The sequence below is a fragment of the Pipistrellus hanaki genome (assembly GCF_964339955.1).
Source record: "Pipistrellus hanaki genome assembly, chromosome: 9".
Taxonomy (NCBI): domain Eukaryota; kingdom Metazoa; phylum Chordata; class Mammalia; order Chiroptera; family Vespertilionidae; genus Pipistrellus; species Pipistrellus hanaki.
Window position 1 is genome coordinate 26,929,169 of NC_140511.1, and position 24,606 is coordinate 26,953,774.

Sequence of the window (24,606 nt, forward strand, 5' to 3'; positions counted from 1 at the left end):
TTTGAACCTAGAACACTAACAGCAACAATCCTGATGAAAACATCCTAGTGGAATAAAGGGTGTGGTAAGTAGGAGCTGCTGTGTAAGGCACACAAAAAATAAAAAAATGCAGAAAGACGAGAGAGCACTTCCGAAACAGGGGACATGACCAAACAGAGCCAAGAGGAAGAGCCTGGGGTGAAAGGCACTGTGTGCCTGCCACACTCCTCTGCAGCTTGCTTCATCCAGATCCCCTAAGTTGGTGGCGCAAATCACTCACATGCTGGGGGAAAAAAGGCATAGGAGAATCTGTGATTCCCACATTATACTGGTATTCCCCTATGTCAGGGGTGGGGAACCTCTTTTCTGCCAAGGGCCATTTAGATATTTATAACATAATTTGTGGGCCACACAACATTATCAGCTTAAAAATTAGCCCGCTATATTTGGTCAAACATTTAAGGAAGTCACCCCCAATGCCTTGGCAGGGCCAGACCAAATGATTTCAAGGTCTTTATATGGCCCAAGGGCCAGATGTTCCCCATCCCTGCCCTGTGTGCGGATAACAGAAGCTACGTCCCGTCACAGAATCCCCTGCTGGAGGAGAACACATGTCATTTACTAACTACTATGACTGGGTAGGAATTACTAAGATGCTTTCACTCAGTCCACTAAAAGAACCCGTAGGGGCATCAGTCGTCATATTTAGTCCCATTTGTCAGATGAGGAAATAGAGGTTCAGAGAGATTAACATCCAAAGGCGGACAGATGATATTTCGTATAGGCGGGATACCATCTCACGAGTGTGGCCCTACACTTTCCCCAATGTGCTGATGCCCTGGGAATGAGTGCCCAGGGCATGGGGCAGGGCGGAGTGGAGAAAGGCAGGCACTGTGGAATGCAAGGCCTGTCAGTAACACGAAGCAGCAGGAGAAGGCCAGCCTCAATCTCCCCAGAAGCCTGGTACTGAGCTCTAGGCCCAAAGTTGACATTCATAAAAGTGTCATCAAAAACCAGAGCCAACAAGAGCAGCCCATGTGTTCCATGGCTGGTGTGTGAAGGCCTAACCCAGAGCACCTAGTGCTGCTTTGTGTGGAGGCAGACAGACTGTTGGCAGGGTGGCCAGAACTGCAGACATGGAGTTAGTTCACCCAGTAGGGGCAGAGGCTGGACCCATGAAGTAAAGGACCAGAAAGAATAAACTACATCATCAAAAATGTCACAGCAAAATCTGACATGTGAGAGCCGGGAAATAGGTCCTTGGTCATACTTCCACCACTGGTCTAAATTTCTGCTTTGTAAGAGGGCAGGGGGAAGCTGGGCACCATCCCAAAATGAAGGTGAGATATTGGATGTTGCCCCAGGCAAAGAGGGAGGAGGGCATCTTAAGAAAAAAAATTAAAGGAACAGATCATCTAATGCCAAGGGGCAACTTAACAGACATGTTTAAGTATAAAAAGGCTTAGAAGAAATTACTGTCCAGGTGATCTTCACTGACAGAGAAACATAATATAAAAGTCCAGTTAGATATGGGGAAGGAATTTTAGCCTAAAGTAAAAAAAAAATTAGGTAAATCTATAAACAGAGGCTCTGGAGTTTTTATTCCTGAATATTGTTTTTAAAAGATCTCATTATAGCCAATAGGCACTGAGTTTTCCCTTTCACTTGCTAGCCAATAGGCACTGAGTTTTCCCTTTCACTTGCTAGCAAGTTACTTAGCCTCTTTGAACCTAATTTTCTAATTTGTAAACTTCACAGAATTCCTGTAAGGATTAAAAGAAATGTTGGCCATAGTGTCAGCACATAGTAAGAACTCAATCAGAACTCGATCATTATTTTTTTAATTAATTAATTTTTTTAAAATATATATATATATATATATTTTATTGATTTCAGAGAGGAAGGGAGAGGGAGAGAAACATCAACAAAGAGAGAGAATCATCAACTGGCAGCCTCCTGCATGCCTCCTACTGGGGAACAAGCAACGCTGACATATACCCTTGACAGGAATTGAACCCAGGACCCTTCAGTCCGCAGACCAACACTCTATCCACTGAGCCAAGCCAGCTAGGGTAGCTATTATTTTTATTTCTATGTGACAGATACCATGATGAGCATTGGAAATACAAAGATATATGGTTCTTTTGTCACATCCTGTATTATTTTCTTTCTTTTTAAAAAAAATCCTCACCTGATTATATGTTTCTATTGATTTTAGAGAGAGAAAAAGGGAGGGAGGGATAGAAGGAGGGAGGGAAACAAACATGAATATGAAAAATAAACATCTATTGGTTGCCTCCCCCATACACCCCAACTGGGGAGCAAACTTGCAACTTGCTATGTACCCTGATTGGGAACTGGACCTTTTGGAGTAAGGATGACAATCCAACCAACTGAGCCACATGAAACAGGGCTCCCATATTATTTTCTTTTTCTTTTTATAAATATATATATTTTTAATTGACTTTAGAGAGGAAAGGAGGGAGAGAGAGAGATAGAAACATCAATGATGAAAGAGAATAATTGATCGGCTGCCTCCTGCACAAGGGATCGAGCCTGCAACCCAGGCAGGTGTTCTTGGCTGGAATCAAATCTTCAGTCTGCAGGCTCTATCCACTGAGCAAACCAGCTAGGGCCCGTGTTATTTTTGTAGTGCACTTATAATTATTTCAATTTCACCTGCACTTACTGGTTTACTTGTCTTATTATATCTTCTACAACTCTTGAATATACAGTGGGCCTTGGATAACTAGGATCTTAGATTCAATGGGGCCACAGCCTGAAACTAGACCCAACTTTGTTAAGCTCTTTTGTATCATCTTTCCCTCAAAGATGCCTTTTGTGAACAAAAAGGGGCCACATGCTAAAGCCCACAAACTCAGGAGAGGCCTGAACGGTGGGTGCTACAAACACAGAGACTGAAAGTAACCACACAGGATGGTCTCAACATAAAAATCACCAACTAAATGCCACTAATGGCAGGTAGTCACGACATAGGCCAGTATCTTCCGTAACAAAGGTCAATCTTTATCTTAATTGAGCATGTCTTTATCTTAATTGACCTACTGTCCTTTTGCATTTAAAATAATATACCTTTGAAATGTCAGAGCAATCTCCTTCTCCAGATCCCAAAGGCACAGTCTCCCACCTTCCTTGTTATCTTATTGCCTAAATACCATCTCTGTGCTGTAAATATTAACCATTAACTATCCCATACTCACCACTATCAAAGAAGTATGTTTTTCCATTTTACTTTTTATTCAGTCTCAGAGAATTCCCCTCTTTGCTTTCTCTCATTTCCCTAATACTCGTGCATCACCAATGGATTCCATGTATTGTCCCCCTTACCTCTCCTCCTTTGGTTAAAATGTATAAAATAAGCTATAAAACTGCCATTCTCGAGAGCATTTTCTCATTCAATTGAGAATTTGCTTCTCAGCAACTATCATCATTTTGGCTCAAACAAACTCTTATTATAAGACTTTTTCTTAGGCTGGACGTTCTTTCTTTGACACTTCTAACAACTAGCTTTTGTAGTTTCTGCAGCAAAGAAACCCTATTTTGTAGGAGGCCTTGACCATCTAAATTCAGTACTGAATCGATGATGAGTGACTCCAATAAAGTGAAATGAACTTCCAATGACTGTCACCATTATTTAGCCTGGCCATGCAAACACAAAGACATTCTAAAGAGACCATCAAGGGTTTCACGTGACAAATGCATAACCTAAAAAAAAAAAAAAAAGCTGGTATTTAAGGCCACAGGGCCACTGTGCCAGCAGCTTAGCAGAGGGACCCAAGGACCCTGCCTCCCCAAGGACTCTGTTTTTTTTCTCTCTATTATGGTACCAAAAAAAGCACAGATATCCTCCCTAACACACTCAGAACTCAGTGGTGTTGAACTCAACCCCAAAAGCATTCACTGGGCACCTCCTATGTCCAGGATACCACGTGGGAAATGGGGGATTCAAGAGAAAGAAGGCAGGGTCCCTATCCTCTAAGAGCTTACAGTCCAGTGGAAGCCAAGAAACGAATCACTAATGTTATGGACAAAAAAATTATCCAGAGTAATGGCTAAGCCAGGGCGGATGTTCATATTCAAAGGGAGGAAAAATCCCAAGAGAGGCAAACAGCACAAATAAAGGCTTGGAACTTTAGAGTGACAGCATGCTGTGAAGGGAGCAGACTTCGTGCCTGGAACAGAGTCCAGCGAGGAATCAGATAAAGGACACCCTGGGACAACATGCTGGGAAGTCCAGACTGGATTCTATAATAAAGGCAAGGACAGTCTGGCAGGGCAGGGTGGAGGTGAACTGGGGACAGGGGAGCTGCGGTTTAATGTCCCTGGGACTGCAATCCTTGCAGCCCTGGTCCTGATGACCTGCAGAGACTGCAGTGCTGAACTGGGGGCCGGGCTGGCCGTGACTCTAACAGACCAGGCACCCCCTCCAGGGTTGTGTCAATAGACAGAGCACAGGGGACCCTCAGGGCAGTGAAAATACTCTGACACCATAATGATGGATACATGTCATTATACTTTTCTCCAAACCCACAGAGTGTACGACTCTGGCAGGTGATGTTGATCATGAGAAGGCTATGCATGTGTGGGGGCAGGGATTACATGGCAAATCAGTTTTGCTGTGAACCTAAAAATTCTCTAAAAAAGTCTTACAGACACACACACACACACACACACACACACACACACACACACACAGAGTAGCTGTTAATCTGGTCCTAAGGAGGGGGAGGAAGGCATTAGGAATGTCTGCCTAAGTGCAGAGGTGAGTAGCAACATTTCCCTCTGGTCCAGCCCTTTGGCTGTCCAACCTCCAGGGCCCAGGTCAGCCCCCCAGAGCTGCAGCTTTGCCCAGCCCCTCACCAGACAGGGCTTCCTGCTCTGCCAGGTGATGAGAGCCAACTGTGAGGACACACCCTACCCTCCACCCCCGGCTGGCTCCTACCCTGGACCTGGCTCATTCCCGCCAGACAAAGCCTTCTTCCTCAGCGTCCACTGTGCCGGGCCAGGCTTCGGCGGTGTCCATAGAGCCCCGGGGAAGAGCTGCTGAACGTGACCAGCTCGGGTCCTTCCGAAGTCAGCCCGAGCATCCTGGGACAGTCAGGCATCCCCACAACAGCTCCTGATTAGCTTTGATGAAATACTTGACCCATATGAAGTACCATGGTGGAGACCAAGATATATATGATAGTCCTGTCCTCAAAGTGCACAGAGTTAATAAGTCTGAAATTAACTGCAATAACCCCTACCTAACTTCCCCACATCTCCAATCCAGTGTCAAAGTATCTGGGGTGAGATTTTAAAATGCATATCTGATCATGTCACATTATAGCCAGAAGCCCTCTAACTGCTCTATATAAATTCTACAATCCAAATCCCACAGGGCCCTCCGGGACCAGACCCCTGCCCATCTCTCCAATCTCTGTATACCAAACATGTCAAACTCAAAAGCTAACACAGGCTAAATACATGAGGCATGCGGCCCGCGGGCCACAAGTTTGACATGCTTGCTTTATACCATTTACTCTTCTCCCTGCCTAACAGGTCCCTGTAATGCCAATCCTGTTCTGTTTCTTCAAGAAACCACATCCGAGGCTTCATTCTGAATGAGGAAGCACGTCCGGGGATGCTCACTGAACCATGTCTGCAGTGAGAAGAAGTGAAAAGAACCTTCATTTCCTTTAGCGGAATTCTCCACAGTCAGACTCTGGAAGATGATGCCACATCTCAACGAAATGAGGCAGATTTATACACACTGACATGAAAATACCTCCAGGACATATTACAGCAAATGAACAAATTGCATATGTTTAATGCATAGCAGAATTTTTGTTAAAAATTTAATAATGGTAAACGCTAAGAGAATCAAATTTTTCCTTAGGAACATAGAGCAATGTAAAAGGAAACACACACACACACACACACACACACACACACACACACACACAGTAGTTACCTCTGAGGAAGAGACCAAAATTGGGTATGTCAAAAAAAAAATAAAAAAGCAAGGATTTAATTTAATTTCTTCTTACTGTCTGATCTTGACCACAAAGACACAGACATTAAAAGTATCTGGGAAAGTCGCTCTGCTGCCCTCAGTAACCCAGTAACAACTGTGTGCCCACCTCGCTTCACCAGACTCAGTGCTCCCAAACTGCCTCCCCTTCTCCAGAGTCTTACTGCCTCAGTCAGAGGTTTGAGAAGAAAGTAGTCCAAGGATGCAATCTGCAGAGAAGGATGGAGTTAGCATGGTTTTTTGAAAGGATGTCACTAATTCAAACCTAGCTTCTGCAAAGGTTCGGAGACGTATGTTCGGTTTTTGCTGCATATGGGAATTCCAACTATTTTGAAATAATAGAATATTTTCCACAGCCTCATTTTCTTTTCTTTCTTTTTTCTTGAGATGGTGGGGTGGGATGACAGAAAAGGGGAGAAGTAAATCATTAAATACTAGAAGCCCAGTGCATGAATTCATGCACGGGTGGGGTCTCTTGGCCTGAGGGGTGATCAAGGCCTATCGGGAGGCTGGCTGGCAGGGGGGAGAGACCCCAGGAGGTTGGCTAGCAGCCCCCTTCATTCCCCCCCCAATCGGGGCCAAGTGGGGGGGCTGGCCGGCCAGCAGGGGGGAGCGGCTGTGGGAGTGCACTAACTACCAGGGGGCAGCTCCTGTGTTGAACATTTGTTCCCTGGTGGTCAGTGCACATCATAGCAACTGGCCAACCGGTCATTCAGTTGTAACAGTCGCTTGGGCTTTTATATATATAGATGGATCTTGTAATTCACTTTTAAGGTATTTTTATAATTTTATTTCAGAGAGAGGAAGGAAGAGAGAGATAGAATGAACATCAATGATGAGAGAGAATCATTGAGTGGCTGCCTCCTGCATGCCCCATTGGGAATCGAACTGTGACCTCCTGTGACCTCATGCTCAAACACTAAACCACAACAGCCAGGCTCATTGGGTCTTTTAAAGTCAGGAAACAATATGTACTAAAACAGAACAAATGCTATTGGGTAAGTTCTAATATATTTTTTAATTGATCTCATCATTACTAAGTGCTTGCTATTATCTATCAAATTCATATACCTTGCTCTATTAATCACTCCTTATAGATAATCCCAAAATGCTGACACTCCTGATAATTCTTTTCATTTACACCCTCTACTGAATGTCTACTGTGTATCAGTTTTCTGCTAAATGCTATGGACAGAGCAGTGAGCCCAATAGAGAACAGGTGTCCCTAATTAAAGTACAGTCTGGTGGGGAAACACTATTCAACAAATCTACACTAATAAAAGAGTAAGATACAAATTGACCGTACTTTCGTGACACACACCAGCCAATCAGGCATGAGTATGTAAACTAACCCAACAAAGATGGCAGGTTAGTTTGCATACGCAGGTGCCAAGTAGCCAGGGGCAAGGTGGGGATGCAGGTGTTCCACACCGCTCCAGCCACTTTAGGCCTCTAGGCAGCATGGGAAGCCGGAAAGGTGGCTCCAGGCCAGAGCGAAGGTGTGCCGGCAGCCAGGGGAAGGTAGGCCCATTCTTGCACAAATCTTCATGCATTGGGCCTCTATTAATACAAATAATTACTTAACTGCAACTTCAGTGTCAGGAAGGAAATTTACAGTGTACTCTGGGAACACATCAGGGAATCCACCGAAAGTTGCAATTTTGCTTTCTTAAAACCAGGAGCACATCCAAACACCTCCTCCAATCTTCTGATAGAGTGGCCTTTAGCAGGAGTGAGAGGTGGTGGGTACACAAGGCAGCATTTTTCCTACTTACTTAAAATAGGGTCTCAGGAATGCAAACTATCCTTGAAGATGATTTTATCCTTCGGGAAAATGATAATGCTCTCTCCCTTTCTCCCTTTCAATGCTGGGAGGAGAGAACATTTACAAAAATTTACACACACACACACACACACACACACAAGCTTCATTTGTAATAGTAGACATTTTGAAAGAACCTATATGTACTTTACTAGGGGAGTTCTTAGAAGAATTATGTTAAGAATATACAAGGCTACAGAATATGCTGCCTGACTATTACAAAATAGTGAGGTGACACTTATGCACTGACACAGAATGCTATCCAAAATATTAAGTGAGAAAATGCAAGCCACTTGTATTAAGTGAGAAAATGCAAGTACGACTCAATTTGCTTTAAAACACACACACACACACACACAAAAAAAAAAAAAAAAAAAAAAAAACAAAAAACAAAAAAAAACAAAAAAAAAAAAAACACCAAGTTTTATTAATGCAGACAAAAGGGATATTAAGGCTGCATAGGTCTCTACACAGTAGTCACCTCTAGCATGTGAGGAAGGAAGTTTATGACTCCTTTGGCATGAGACTATATTTAGTACCTACACATTTTGCACAAATATCTAGGTACTATTTGTATAACCAAAACACAACAAAGAAAGTTAACAAAGAGACCCACACACACATTAGCAGCCTCTCGGGACAGCAGGCGTCTTTCTGGTAGGGGCCAGGAGGCTCTTGGGCTTTAAGTATGAATTGAGAGTGTGCTGTTACGGGGGCTATGCTCTGAGACCCTAAATATTAGCCCATTCTTATAGGTGCCCTGAAAAGAATCAACCAGCTTTGCCGTCCAGTACATGCTGAAAAGAAGCCTAACCGTATTCCCAAAGATGTGCCTAAATTTGGGCACAGCAGAGCAGATGACTTAAGCCATCTGGCTGCCGACTCGCATGCAGAAAGAACAGGGGAAACGGTAACCAAGCACGCAGGATCTGAAGCAGCTGCCATGATATCTGTCCTTTGGCTCTCTGAGGCTGGCCCAGTGCCTGCCTATGATGACAGCAGCAGAATAGAGCTAGCCCAAAGGGACCAAATCCCTCTGTGGCCGCCCGCTGGGAGGGCAGCAGGCGGAGACACCTCCCTGGCCAGACTGGACTCCCTTTCCCAGGGTCTCCTCACACACCAGGTTAGGGCCCCGGGAATCATAGCAGCCCTGAGAAGGCCTGCACTACACACCTTCTCAAAGGTCCCCCAGAGCATGAACCCCATTCAGAGTCTGGTCTACTGAAAGATAGCCGCACACTCAGGGAATTCATTTCTCCAATAGTTTGGGCAAATACTGCTAGAATTTCAAAGCTTGGAGGCCACACTGTCGAGTTATGCTTGTGCTAGAGGCCCAGGGCACAGGTTCGTGCACCGGTGGGGTTGCTCAATCGGGGCTGGGGAGGGACTGCAGGAGGGCTCCAGATCAGCTGGACCACAGCAGCAAGCTAACCTACTGGTCGGAACATCTGCCCCCTGGAGATCAGTGCGCACCACAGTGACTGGTCAAACGGTTGGTCAAACGAATAGTTGGACACTTAGCATATTAGTCTTTTATAATATAGGACTAGAGGCCTGGTGCATGGAAATTCAGCCCAGCTTATCCCCTCACAGTCCGGGAGCCCTTAGGGGCGGGAGGTGACCCAGCAATCAGGGGAAGGTGATGCTCCCATCACACCTCTGCTGCTGCTGCTGCTACTGCCAGCAGCACAAGCCTTAGCCGGCCCTGAGCCTCAGGTGGCCCTGGATGGCTGGGCAGCTACCATCCAAGGTTTGCCTGCATCTCGGGCGTTGGCTGGGCAGCTGCCATCTAAGGCTTGCCTATGCCTTGGGCGTCGGCTGGCCAGCCACCATCCGAGGCTTACCTGCACCTCGGGCCAGCCCTGGGTGGCTGGGGGACTGAGGGCAGGTCCAGCCACACTGTGCGCCTGCTGCCACCCTGGCTGGGCTGAAAGAACTGGGGGACTCCAGTGGGGCTGAGGGGACTGGGCGCCGCCATCTTGTGGCTATGGGCTGCGCCATCTTTGTGACAGTATGATGGTCAATTTGCATATTCCCTCTTTATTAGATAGGAGGATTCTACACAGAGTTGTCACCCAGTTATGTCCTAAATCTCCCCCACCCCAGGGTGAAGCGTGCTGCCCCTCTAGAGGCATCTGGGGACAGCTGTGTTGGAAATGAGGGTCCTTCTGCGGCACAGAACTGTCTCCCTGCAGGCTCCACCCTAGGCCTATGTGAGCTCTGTGGAGGTGGATGGGCCAGAATCTCCATGGAGTGGACTCACCTGCAGCCACCACATGGGCACCCCACAGAGCCTAAAGGCCCGCTTGCTCCCCTGCCCATCGGTCTCTAAGGCCTGGGCAGGTTCTGTCTTTCTTTTCTGAAAGGAACCCAGTGAACTGAACTAGTGAGAAAATGGGCCAAAGGCTGAGAAGAAGCCTTTAATAGGACACCCAGTATGCTTTATCATGTGAGGCCATTCTCTCTCTAACCTTTAACCCTCTCCCCATTGGCCAGCTTCAAAGAGCAATAGAAGACAAATGAAGTACCTTATAGGTGAGGAGGCCACAGGGACCGGTGATAACACAATGAGCAATGTTCGACAATGAAAGGCTACCCCAGGCACCAGAGGGGCAGGGTGCACCTCTCAGGAGAGGGAGGATGAAACCAGGTTTAAAGTTTGCAGGCCTATTTCACACCCTGGGCCAGTGCTCCTTCCCCACAGTGGTGGGCAAGAGCGTCTGCCCCATTTAAACTACTCCTCTCTCTTGTTGTTGTTGTTCTCCTTTATTGCCTTGTTTGTTTTTGTACAAAAGCTTAGTGTGCACAAAACAAAATGCTATGTGATGTGACCCCACTGTACCAACTCCAGGTGCTAATTTACGTCCCTCTCCTCTTCTCTCCTGAGCCTTTCTTCTGGCTTTATCTGGTGTGTACTGAGCTTGACAGGTCTTCCCTGGTCATGATGGCCTCATGCCTGTCCTGCCCTGGGGGTCCCGAAGCATTGGAGGAGACATGGGAGTCTGCTCGGCAGCTCTTCAGCCAAGTCCCGGCCCACCTTCACCGGCCTGGTGCTTGGAGCTCTATTCTCTCTTGTCCCTGAATCACACACTCACACACAACTGGATGATGTCACCTGTCAGCATGAATGGTCTAGTGGCAAACTGGATAGTAAACTCCTACAAACTCTTTTCATGTCCCCTCCACACCTAGCATTGCTATGCCCACAGCCTAAAGCCACGCCCTTGCTGCATCAACCCACTCCCAATGCCAATTAAGTGCCTCTCACACAGCCCATCAATGTGGATGAGTCTACAGCATTACTGGTGCAGGTTCCCTAGGTGCCCTCTGATATGTGGCCAGGATGGTAACCAACTCCTCCGTCCCAATCAGGTGCCCAAGACCGTTGCTCCTCCATGACAGAGACCATGACTCATGTACACCGGGTCCTCGGTGCCCAGCACGCGGTCCACACTCAGCGGGTGTACTCATACTCGAGGTGCGCTTGCTGCAGGGAGAGACTATCTCCAGAACCCATGCTGGTCGGTGGTTTTCCTTCCTGCTGGGAGCCTCAGCAGCCGGCCGTCAGGAAGGTGGAAGGGAAAGCCTACCCAGAGACAGGGAAAACGGCACGCATATTTTTCAACAACGAATTTGGCAACTTCCTGAGTTGAACAAGTTTGTGTCCAAATCAAACGCATTGTAACCCTCTTCTAACCAACTTTTCCCTCCATTCACTATTTCCTTCAACAAAAAACACTACTCTCCCCCCCACCCAGGCCTACCGCCTTTCCAAAACTCTGACCTGTCTCTTGCTCTTCATGGCCCATTAAAAATGGGGTACTCAAGTGCCGCTTGATGCTCCTCCATCTCTCAGAAATCACCCCTTCCCTTCCACTCTTGGCCCCCATGCACGCACAAGACCTCAAAGGATGCCCCATCTTGAGGCACCCAGTCTCCCTAACTCCACTCTCCCCTCCTTTGTAGACCCTATGTGCTACCATCGGGCTATTATTTATTTAAGTGCTGTTTTCAACCAGTCCATCCTTTGCTCAAATAAGAACCTGGTGCCGAAACTGGTTTGGCTCAGTGGATAGAGCGTAGGCCTGCAGACTGAAAGGTCCCGGGTTCGATTCCGATCAAGGGCATGTACCTTGATTGCGGGCACATCCCCAGTAGGGGGTGTGCAAGAGGCAGCTGATCGATGATTCTCTCTCATAGATGTTTCTAACTCTCTCTTCCTCTCTGTAAAAAATCAATAAAATATACTTTTAAAAAATTTAAAAAAGAACCTCGTACTGTTTAAGCCATCAAGTCTTTACACCTGTTCTAAGAGACTCAGGCCCCCATCACTCTCCTATTCCAGGAACCCTGACTAATTCTCCTGCCTCAGCTAGGACCGCCACTGTCCCTCCCCCCTTCCCCCCACCACGCCCCCGCTTCCCCCTTCCAGTAACATGTAACATCTTTTGCCATCTCAGCATCTTGGCAAAGCTCTCACCTCTGCTTATCCAAATCCCTCCCACACTCCAAGGCTCTGGCCCAACCCCTCCCATAGGTCCAGTTCCACCAGCCTCTGCACCCCCGCCCCCACCCCCACCTGTCTCCAGCTGTCAGTCACACACGCTTTCCCTGTTGACTCAAACACTTTCTCCTGCGCTGAAAAGTTAGAAGAGCTGAGGTGGAAGATCATACACTTTTCAGCCACCTGACCCTGCCCAAACCACCAGATTTTCGAATCTCACAGAACTGTTATTATGATCAAGTGAGAATTCACACGAAGGGGACTCATTCCTCTCATTCATAATAAGAACATCTACCGCGGAGGATGTTAGTATCTGTCTATTACCTGCCAGCTACAGGTATGTCCTATCATCCGCACTCCTGCAGCCCCCAAGTTTCAGTAAATATCAATTAAAATAAGATAACAATGGGATAAAATAACTTTTCACGGAGCACCTGTATCCATATCCAACGTCCAGCCACGCAGGCACTTCTCTGGCACAAAAACCTTAGATGACAACAGGAACGTGTGCAGGGGCAAGAGGGGAGACAGGTGTTCGGGTCAGATGAGTGGAGACGGACGAGAGGCCACCGTGGTGATCAGCAGAGCGCAGGAGACACCACTGGGGACTAAGGATGCGAGCAGGGTCCACGGGGCACACATGACGTCCCCGTGGACAAAGAATGCTTCAGCCCAGAAAACCGGGGGCCTACCTTTCCGCCCCACGTTCTCGCAGCTCAGCAGGGAGCACCACCAGGGGCACCGGGTAGGATCCCTTCCCAGGGCCCGGCCCCTCCCGGAGCGCCGGCCCCGCCCGGCCCCCCGCCCGCGCCGCGCGCCACGCCCCTCCGGCCCGGCCCTACCCACCGATGGAGATCTCCTGCGCGTAGGCCAGCGAGATGAGCAGCAGGGGCAGCCCCACGGCGATGTACGTGACCATCTTGTCCACGGCCAGCTCCAGCCGCAGCCCCTTGAACTTGGGCTCCGAGGGCTCCTTCAGCAAGAAGTCCGAGAACACGTACTCGGTGGCCAGGTGCGCGATGGCCATGGCCGCGGCGCGCCGGGCTAGGCCCGTCAGACCCCCGAGGGCGGGCGCGGGAGCTGTCGGTGTTGGGAGCCTTCACGCCGGCCACGGCCCCGCAGAGGCTTTCGCTTTCCTTTTGCCACCTCCGCCGGCGGCCTGCACACCAGCCTTTGTGCCTCGGCGCGCGCGGCAGCCAGCGCCTCTGCCGGGCGCACGGGCTCTGCGCGCCCCGCCGCCGCCGCCGCAGCGCAGACCCGCCCCCGCGCGCGGCCCGCGCGGGTCCCGACACGCGCGCGCCGCCGGGCCCCGCGCTGCTCCGCTGCCCGGAGGCGCGAGAATCAACCGGGGAACAAGGCTCTCCGCTCTAGCCCGGGCCCCAGATCCACTCCGCCCGGCGGCTGAAGCTGCTCCCCGGCCAGCCAGCGCGCTCTGCACGCTCGGCTGCGCTTTTCCGGAACCCGGAGGCCGAGGGAGGACCCGGGGGGCGTGGAGTTTCCGGAAACCGCGGTGACGCGGAGCGAAGGGGCACGGCAACATCCCGCGCCCCGGACATCTGCATCTCCAAAGAGATCTTCCCACCATAGAAGGACCTCAGTCTGATCCTCCTCGCGCTCCTCCCGTCCTCCTAGTCCCAGGTCTAGGCATCTGGAAGTTTTGGAAACATTTCTGAAAAGCTAGCTGCCCCTAACGCGGTGCACAGAATGGCCTACTTTTACATCCCTCCCGCAACATTTCCATCGGATGATTCAGGTTAAAAGGAGCTGCTGCGAATGCTTCAAAGAGCAACAAGGCAATCGCGCGGTGTAGTCTGAGCACGTGGGGGAAATGGGAGCCCTGGGCCCTTCCAGGAGCTCTGAGTGGCCGGGAGCACAGGGACCGCGGTGGGGAGCCCTGATGTGACTGGATCTCAGGCCTCAACGCTGCTCAGTGGAGGAGCCTTGGTCTGGGAGCCTGCGGAGGGGTGACCGAGGATGAGTGGATATTGGGGTGGGGCAGCTTTGGAATCACTTACAGAAAGTGGATGCTGGGAAATAGACAGGAGATGCTCTAACCAGCAACATGGGAGCAGACAGGACCTTTAAACATGATGTCTTCTTGGAGCCGGGCTGGACTGCCCTCTGTTTTTTGTGTGTGTGTGTGTGTGTGTATGGGGGGTGGAGGAGAGATAAATGGTGGCGCCCATGCACACAAGCCTCTCTGTATGTTATTAACATCTTATATTGGTGATACATTTGTTACAATGAATGAACCAATATTGATACATTAATATTAATTAAAATTTCCTTAATTTTTACCTCCTATCCTTTTTCTATTCTAGGATTCTATCTAGGATATCATATTATATTTAGCTGTGTGGACGAAAATCCATAATTCTAAAATTAATATGGGTTAGATGGGTGGGAGCTGCCCAGAATAGGTAGGTAGGTGTATTAGAAACAGACTGTCTAGCTAAAAGAAAAGGAATGATCAGTGAGCGGACTATTTAGTGAATGAGATAAAATAGCTGAAAGTAAGTTGACTAATGTTTGGGCATTTATTGTTTATTTTTATATTTCTGGTGTCAACAACTGGGGAATTTTGGGTTTTTGCAGAAAGGAAAAAGAAAGTGAAATGGAAAGACACTGCAGGATATTCGCTGGGAAGTGATGTGTCAGATGAGGAAGAACACTGCTGCAGCTGTGTGGGCTGGGTGGAAGGAGCAAGAGAGACAGGGAGAGGCTGGTTAGGGGGCTGCGGCAGTGATCCATCCTGCTTGAGCAGGATTTATGGTCTGCAGCCTAATGAGAAGCAACTTTGAATTTATTGTATATAGATGTTTTTCAGATCCATGAAGATGGATGGAATAATCTATGGAGAGGGCTATACCAAATTACCACACATTTGGTGGCACACAGTTATTCTCTTTGAGCTCTGGAAGCCTGAGATCAGTTTCTCTAGAGTACAATCAAGGTGTCAGCGGCCATGCTCCCTCCCATGGTGAAGAATTTGTTCCCTTGACTTTTCCAGCATTTAAGGCAGCATTCCTTGGCTTGTGGCCCCTTCCTCCACCCCAAGAGCCAGCTGGGAAGAATTTTGCTTCACAATGCCTTCCTCTGTAACCAAATCTCCCTCTGCCTCTCGAAGGACACTTGTGATTACACTTTTGGCCAATGTGGGTAATCCAGTAGCCACTTCTCATATTGACACTCATATTGACACATTGTGGACCAGTGGTTTTGTTGCTAGCTTTACCCAGTGGCCAAATAAGTGTCTATTGAACGATTACAAAAAAAAAAAAAAAATGTTACATAAATGTTAAAGGCACACTTTAAAATTAAATGCCCATTGCATTTTGAAGTTATTTATTACATGTTCTTACAAGCTAATATCCTCTTAAAGAATTCTTGTGATTAGCCACAAGCCTTAGAACAGGAAAAAAAAGAATTCTCATGATCTGTCTGCAATGTGTTAAGATCTTTAACTTGCTCATAACTGCAAAGTCCTTCTCTTTTCCATATAAAGTAATATTTCACATGTTTGGGAATTAGGACAGAAATCTTTGGGGACATTATTTAGTCTACCCCAGAGAGCATAAGACAGAAGAGGTGCTGGTGTCAGACCCTGAGGCATGCTGACATCGAAGTCCGAGAAAGAACAGGTAACTAGCAGAAGAGACTGAGACGGAATAGCAGTTGAGGAAGATGGAAGGCTAAAGATGGGGGGGGGGGGGGGAACCAGTAGAAATGGCATGATGGTTATTGATTTTGACATCAGCAGATTGGGATGTGGGGGAAGAGAGGATGGGGCACCCTGGATTGGAAGCCATTGGAATGAGTTGAGGAATGAGCAGGGGGTGAGGTGGTATAGCTTTTTAAGTTCTGCTATCAAGGGAACAGAGAAACTGGGCTGGAGGGGTTTATGGAGTTAAGTACAAGACCTCTTGTTTTGCTTTCTTTTGCTGTTGTCAATTCTCACCGCAGGATATTTTTCCATTGATTTTTAGAGAGAGTGGGAGGGGGAGAGACACACAGAGAGAAACATTGATGTGAGAGAGACACATCGGATTGGTTGCCTTCCACACGCATGCCTGGGGCTGTGGATCGAGCCTGCAACTGAGTTACTTGCCCTTGACTGAAATCAAACCCGAGACCTTTCAGTTCGAGGGCCAACACTCTATCCACTGAGCCAAAGTGGCTAGGGCAATTTTGCTTTCTAATGTTAATGGTGGGTATTGCTGATGACTCCATGCAGGAGGAAAAACTGATAACTGAGGAATGAAGTCCTTGAGAAAGCACAAAGGGATGAGGTCCAGAGCCAAGTGAGAGACTAGCCCTCCCAGGAGCAGAGACATTTCTTCTATTGTGACTGGAGGAAAAGATGTGTGTAATGTGGTTGATTTTCTCAAAGGAGTGAGGCTGAGGATGAAGAAGTGTGATACATTTGAGGAAACAATGGTTGGGGAGTGTCATATTACTTGTGGAGATAAATTGTTGTTTCATTTCCCTTAGTAAGTATAACTGGGATAGCTGCTGAGTATCTGAAATATTTTCTCCTTTAAGCGATCAACGGAAGGACTTGTATGCATGCATATAAACATAACCAATGGACGCAAAACTCTGGGGAGGGAGGGCATGTATGGGAGTTGGGGGCGGGGGAGCACAATGGTAAGATATGTACACATATAATACCTTAATAAAAAATGAAAAATAAATAAATAAAATATATCCTCCTTTAACTACTCCCCACACCAGGTTAATGGTAGGTAATTTTTAGTTAAAAGACGAACAAACATGCAATTAGCCATCTTATGTGAAACTTTATTAAAAAGAGAAGTGGTATAATCAAACTACTATGTGGTTTCATGTTCATTAAAAAAAAAAAAAAAAAACTAAGAGAAAAGGGGGAAAAAACCTTACAACTAAATAATTGTTGTTTAAGTGAGTTATATAAATAAGACATTTCTCATAATCATTATGATGAAATGATGCAGTCTACATATGTATGAAAACTGTAGAGCACCTATTACAAAATCACATTATCAGTGGTTAGCAGGGGAGAGTTCAAACCCCTGCTTGAGAGGGCATTCAGCCAAACAATGAACAGAACTATTAGCATTCACATCCTGTCTTATGTAAAAATAGCTTCTACCAAATCCCATTTCCCCTCACCAAGATGAAGACAGAAAGTATGAAAGTTCCCTCCACCGGTATTTATTAGATCCTACTCATTCATCTGGACATCCAAGTGATCCATGGCGAGGGCAGATGTATACTGTCACTAGTCTGGCATTGGCATTGGCATCACAGGGCATCTCGCCCTGAACCAAGGGCAATTTCTCAGTCTAGTAATAAACAATATTGGTTTTATTAATCTTACACCTAACCTTTATGCATACAAAGAGTATGGATTGCCTCATAGTGGATTGAGTTTAGTTGTTCAAGATGTTATTTTTGCATTTGAGCCTTGAAAACTGCAATACTTATTTTTAAAGCTGATTTAATGGTGTCAATAATTGCCACTGGGACTCTCTTTTTCTAGCATTTCCTTTCCCTTTTTTTCCCTTTCTCACAAGAGGCTATATCAATCAGAGGCATAGAATCAAGGATTTTGTGAGGTTCTCTTCTCCTCTCAACCAGTCAGCTGCATTGCTGAGTTCTTCCTAGTGTTTCTGACATGATGAGACTGTTTTTATTTCCTAGAAGATGGAGACTTGGAAAGAACCCCGAGGTGAATAAAAAATCAGACTCAAGCCCAGACTCGCCTCCTGCGAAGTTTCCTTCCATCTTAGAAACTCTCTCGAAATTCTCAGGGAGCCCGCTGTTTCAGATTCCAGCCCTCCACTTCCTGGAACACAGATTCAAGTTCTCTAGTTGATTCTTGAAAATACAAACGTTGCCATAGAAACATACAGTAAAAATTTATAACATAAAGTGAGTCATACACATTCAAGTATCTCTATGAGTTTGCATAAAAATAGCACCAATATTTTAAAAATTGTTTGCGCATAACTTTGCCTTCTGTAACAAATAGTGTACCAGTTATTTATATTAAAGTGGGAAAGGCCGGAGAGAGCTGGCTAACGCTCTAAAATATTCCCTTGGTCAGATTCTATCAGCAAATACTGACAGACATTTCCATGAACTCCTGAGAAAGGCCTTCCCCCTAGAACAGCTAAAGGAAGCATCTTGTTGAACAGGGTTGAAAACTCAGTGCTATTCCAGTTAGATGTCTGAGGCAGTCTAACTTTCCAGAAGTTGTCCATCTGAAAACTCGGACGGTTAACTAAGGAAGCCCTCACTGTCTAATCTAAGAAGTGTGAGAGCTGGAAACGAAAGACATCTTTCAAAGGGAATCCACAGCTTTAGCAAATGTATTCTGAGAACAGGCTGAGGCTGTTGTCTCAGTCACATCTATTCTCTCTCTGTATTTTATACCTGAGGATTAGTCACAGCCCATTTAAAACAAATAATTAAAAGCAAATTGCTTTGATTGTGTTCCCGAGGATCAGCGCCCATCCAGGGTACCGTGTGGACCTTCCTTGGCGAACCACGCCTTGTCCAGTTCCCCTGCGGAGCAAGAGCAGCCGCTCACAGGGCCTCGGTGGGGAGCGCGCAGGACTGCACGGCCTGGTAGGCCACCTGCTTCCGTGCAGAGCGCAGTCTGAGGGAGAGGGTCATGGTGGCGATCAGGAGGAGGAGCCCGATGATGAATAGGATGACCAAGGCGGCTTTAGCTCCTCTGGGACTCAGATTCTTGCCAAAGAAATAGAGTTGCTCCTCGGCAGGCTCTTCTGTGAAAAAGAAAAGTGAGGTGTCAGGCCTCTGCCTAAGCGTGAGACTGACCATTCCCACGCAGGGGTCAGGGAGAGGTCCTTACCATGGGAGGGCATGGTGGTGGCCGGATGGGAGGTTCCTCCAGAAGGAGACTTGGTGGAGTAAGGAATCCTGTTGTCTGGACAAAGAAGGCAAGTTGATTGTTTTATAAACAACAGAAGTAGTAGGTTCTTTTCATGGCATGAGCTGTTTCAATGGTTATTTCCTTTCACCGAACAGAACTTCCCCGTCAGTTATCTGTAAGCCTTTCTTGGATTCTCAGTGTTACTCTCCCTTCTACTATACATGTGGTTCCAACCCCAGTCACCTTTCAAGTTTCTACTCATCCGTTCAGGCCCATCGGAAACGATGGCCTCTGTGGAACCTTGGCTCATATCCCCAGACTGTTGACCATTGCTTCCTACTGCTGTCACTGAGCCCTGTACTCTGCACTCTATGTGGGCATGTTGCAGATTTTATTACGGTTATTATTTACATGTCTGTCTCTCATGCTTGGCTCTGAGCTCCTTGGGGGGGGGGGTCTCATGCCTCCTGTTTTCAGGGTCTACAGGAAGCCTAGCCCCTGGCATCACTGGCAGACAACAGCATACCTATGTTCCGAAGGACTGTGTAGGTTGTTTCCATGCCAGCATGGATGTGATCGGATACATGACAGTGTAACAGCCATGTCCCTGGGTGATCCGCAAACAGTTCGATGGTTTGGAATGTCCCAGGAAAGAGGTCGTACACATCTTCTCGGTAAGATTTATCTATCTGCAGAAAGAAGAAAATGATAAATGTAAGAGCAGAAATCAATAAAATCAAGACTAGAAATATAATAGAGATAAAGGAACCAAAAACAGTTATGTAGCAAGAGATAACTAATACAAACTTCTAGACAAACTCACCAAGGAGAGAAAAGCAAAAGAAGGAAGACACAAATTGCAAATACCAGGAAGAAAAGAGGGGTCATTACTGAGTTTTATAGACACTAAAGAGGATAATAAAGGAATATTGTGAACAGCTGTTCATCAATTCTACAACTTAGATGGTATGGACAAAGTCCTTACAATAAAACTGATAAATATCACTATTTAGATTACCTATTAAAAAACTGAAATTATATTAAAACCTTCCATCAAATAAACTCCATATCCATAGGCCTTCATTGGCAAATTTTACCAAAGTTTAGAAAAGCAATGATACCAATTCTAAACATAGCTTCCAGAAAATAGAAGAGGAGGGAACACTTTAAACTTAGTTTATGAGGCCATCATTACCCTGATACCAAAACCAAGACAAATAGTTTACAAATAGTTTACATGAAAATAAAGTGACTACTAATATTCTTCATGACCCTAGATGCAAAAACTCTCACCTGAAGCTTAAAGAGGTTTTTTGTTTGTCTTTGTGGACTTATTACGAACAATAAAATATATGTACATATTAAGAAATATCTACCACGGGTAGGCTATCACCACACTATTCTGTTCTATTCTCTAAAATTGACTCCCCTCCCCCTCCCCCAAGCTTTATTGCCAAATAAACCTCTTACTTTATAGTGGAAATGCATTGAATTTATTGAAAATATCTCCTCCCCAAAGCATTTTCCTTATACTTACTTTGAAAAGAAAGCTCTCAGCATGATAATGGATGGTATGTATATCCACTTCACTTCCTATTCCTAACAAATACCAGTTTGTCATTGTATCTTCATTCATGATGAGGCCATGGAGATTCCCAAAAATCTTTCCATTAATAGCTAAGATGGTGAAGAGAAAATAGCTTTTTATTAAGCTCATTCCTTGATCTGGTTCAAGCCAATATTTAAGTCACCAATGTTCTCACCTGCCTGATAAAATGGAACAAACTCATTTACACTTGCCAATGTCCCCACCATTCTAGACCCAAAATTCACATTCCTAAGAAATCCTTATACAAAGATTGCTAGGAAAGAGAATAGCAGTTTGTTTTTAAAGCTGCATCTTGAGTAGCAGTGCGAACTGTTCATTTGTTTATTCAGTATATTCTCTTTGTGAAGTAGATTACAGCCCCATTTGTGAGGTAGCCAGATTTATACCGTTCTACAGTTGAGTGGACTGAAGCACAGATAATCGAGTTCATAAAATCATGATTGAACCAATTAGAAGCTATTTCCTTAATATGTACTTTCTGAGAACTACCTTGGGGCAAGTTTCTAAGCCTGGCTGACTCTACTAACAGCATCACACCAGCAGAGCCCATGAGCTCACAGGGACCAAAGCAAGCTCAAGGTGGATTGATGTGATGTGGGATTCTCCTTCACTTTCTTCTGTTTGTGTTCTATGCATCATGACACAGCCAAATGAATTAATCCATTAAAAATAGAGGGCATATCAAGAAATTTCTGGGAAAAGGAAGCAAAATGGGTAGGGGAAAGAGTAGCTGAGCCAGAGATCAGGCTAATTCTAATCTGTGTTAGCAATTAATCAGCTTTGTGACCTCTTTTGGTCACAAAGTAGATCTTGGTGAGAGAGTATAGCTGTGTCAATGAAACACATTACTCCTGCTTAAAAATAAAACTACCCTAAATGACATAGAATTAAATAATAGAGACACATTAAAACAGAAATTTGGTGATGGTATTTTATGTCCCAGAAACAGTTCAACCAGACCCTTAAATTTGATCAATTAGATGTTATGATGTATTCTTAGAGGAAATATACCAATAAGTGATGATTCACTTTTAAAGAATTATTTCATAGTCTTAAAATTTAGGGTTCCCAGCATTCAGGGTAGAACTTTCTAAAACAGTAGGTCCACAGCCTGGCTGGGCCTTGCTGGCAGCCATCCAATGGCTTGACTGGTTCCCTGTGAAGGAAAGCTTTAGAGCTCTGGCTTCAGCCCAGGAGCACCTGGGTTTGGGGGAGGGCTCAGAGAAGGAGGCTGGGGACCTCCTACAGTTACAGGAATTTCTATGAGCTTATCTCACCAAGGGTCTTCTTTTTTAATCTCTGATATACCATGCATTCTGTTGCTCTCCTCAAAATCATCAGTGGGCTTAAAATCTCGTGGATCTTTATTGAGATACTTCTTAATATTGTCGTCCAGATACCAAGATTCATTCTCGTTAAATACCAAAAACAAGAGAGCAAATTCATAATCAACATCGCTTCTTCTTCCTTTCTCATTCAACACTCCTTCTCTGCATATAATCAGAGGGCCCATCAAACCACTATAAGTATCCTGAAAGAAAAGAAAATTGCGTAGAAGAGCCTTTAACTAATTTAATAATACAGGTTAAGTGCTTGTAGCAAAGTCATTTTCTTACAAGAAAGTTATTTCTCTTTTTCTGTTAACCGTGCTATGATATTACCTGTCATTTAGATCAGATAACTTTATTCCAGTATTTAATTCCTCTTTCTTTCTCAGTTGGTCTCATTTCAATAAATCTCAAACCTTACACTTATTTTCCCTCACCATGCCTCTCCATTCTGCGACTTCCTTTCCAGACCATCTGCCACCCGTCTAGTGTAGGACCATACACCTCACCCTGGACTGGAAATCAGCCCCTCTCTGGTCTCTGACTCACTCACCTCCAGCCCATCCTGCGGACTGCCATCAGATTAACCTCATCATTCCCATATCTAGAAGTCCTCAGTGAATCTCCATGACCTACTGAATAGAATGTCAATCCTCAATAGGTCCTTGAACCCTCCTCCACTGCTTTCCTTTATTATATTGGCCAAATGGGACTCTCAGCATTTCCCAAACACACTGACTTTCCTATTTTCAGCTTTGCTCACAATGCTCTCTCTTCCTAGACTCTCTTTCCCGGACACTCCTATAAAACACACCAGATTCAGAATTTTGTTATAATTATGGGAGTGCATATGTATTATTTTCCCCAAAGAGTGTAAGTCCTTCAAGACAAGAATGTTTGCATAGCTCATAGTACAAGTGCTCAATAAATATTTTGGGGGATGTACAAAGAAATAAATGAATAAGTATACATTTCCCATAATTCCAAAATATAAGTTTATTTTTTTGAATTGTCTTTAATGTCACCCTGTAACTCCTTCACTGTCCAGTACAACTCAAGGACAATAATGCAGCCATCTAATATTTAAAAGGAAGGTTAAGAGAATCTTTTACTTTTTAAACAAAGGGCATTATTGAAATTTTATATCATAATAGAGGCCCAGTGCATGAAACTCATGCACAGGTAGGGTCCCTACGCCTGGCTGGCCATTGGGGCCTCCCCGCTGCCTGCAGGGACCTCCCTTCATTCCATGCCACCCCCTGGTGGTCAGCACACGTCATAGCGAGCGATTGAACTCCCAATCTCCTGGTCAAATTTGAGAGGAGACACTTTCCATATTAGCCTTTTATATATACAGATGTGACTTTAGTTTGGACTTTGATTTATGACATATAATTAAAGACTAGTTGTTTTACCATATACATCTCTGACTCAATCACTAGTGAATCTTGCCTTTCATTTCTATATAAAGTTAGCCTATTTATTATTCAAATAGTTTATAGTTTCAGTTACTATGTTTGGAATGCGTTTTCTTTTTCTGAACCCCTACAGCAGTGGTGATGCATTTAAAAATTGTAGATTCCACATAAAAAACCATGGTATAAATTATATCTAAAATATTTTTATTTTGTGGCTACCTATTTACATAAACTACCTTGTAAATTCTAAATGTGATAATTGAAACATTGGTATTTGATTTGATCTTTTCCCTCATACATTAGATTAGCGTCAACTAACTTATATTATGCAAAGCACCAGATAATAAATATTTTTTACTTCATTGGCCATACTATTTCTTTCACAACTACTCAATTCAACCATAGGAAATATAAATAAATGGCCATAGTTTGAGACCCCTGCTCTAAACCATGACACCTTCACATATACCCACCAGAATTGTGATAACTTAATAGTCAACTTACAGCCATATTACTATGAGCATTCTGGTTGCTCTCTCCATCTTACCTTCACAAAGTTTACTGTTGAATAGTAAACCCATGGAATACAATTTGGGTCCGATGGCCCTGGACCTGACCTTTTAGGGACATTCCATATGTAAGTTTTTATTTCTCCTGAAACGAATGAGAAGAAATAGAAAGGATTTACTAATGTTACCTCTTATTCCAGGCGATTTAGCTGGAGAAATACTACAAACAGATCTTTATATATTTTGGTTAATGTTTCTTGCTGGGGAGAAGTACCCATTCATTAGAAATGTTCCCATTAAACTCACATCTTGATTTTCTGTGGTTTCAAAGTGGCATATATTTCATTTCAGAATAAAGCTTCCCCTCTAGTTTGCTCTTTCTATTATCAACTTATGTTTATTCAGGAAATGAAGACTTATGTTATACCTCACTGCTTTTCCCAGTCAAATATCATGTCTCTTTCCCAAGAGCTATGCTCAAGCTCATTTGAATTACCATAGATTTCAGCCTTGGCTTCCTATG

The 24,606-nt window shown here is 45.2% G+C and overlaps 2 protein-coding genes across 2 annotated transcripts in view; both read right to left on the reverse strand.

Annotated features, from left to right (window-relative positions):
- Positions 1–14,269, reverse strand: part of PANX1 (pannexin 1) — a 47,573-nt gene extending 33,304 nt beyond the window's left edge. The window contains exon 1 of the mRNA XM_084895412.1: positions 13,186–14,269. Within this exon, the coding sequence (XP_084751538.1) occupies positions 13,186–13,366 (181 nt within the window). The 5' untranslated portion in view covers positions 13,367–14,269. The remainder of the gene's footprint in view (positions 1–13,185) is intronic.
- A 4,533-nt stretch (positions 14,270–18,802) lies between these two features.
- HEPHL1 (hephaestin like 1) overlaps positions 18,803–24,606 on the reverse strand; it is a gene marked incomplete at its 5' end in the record, with an annotated part of 56,697 nt that continues 50,893 nt past the window's right edge. Inside the window, 6 exons of the mRNA XM_084895369.1 lie at positions 18,803–19,112; positions 19,199–19,273; positions 19,746–19,908; positions 20,757–20,896; positions 22,137–22,359; positions 24,122–24,228. Coding sequence (XP_084751495.1) covers positions 18,910–19,112; positions 19,199–19,273; positions 19,746–19,908; positions 20,757–20,896; positions 22,137–22,359; positions 24,122–24,228 — 911 coding nt within the window. The 3' untranslated portion in view covers positions 18,803–18,909. The remainder of the gene's footprint in view (positions 19,113–19,198; positions 19,274–19,745; positions 19,909–20,756; positions 20,897–22,136; positions 22,360–24,121; positions 24,229–24,606) is intronic.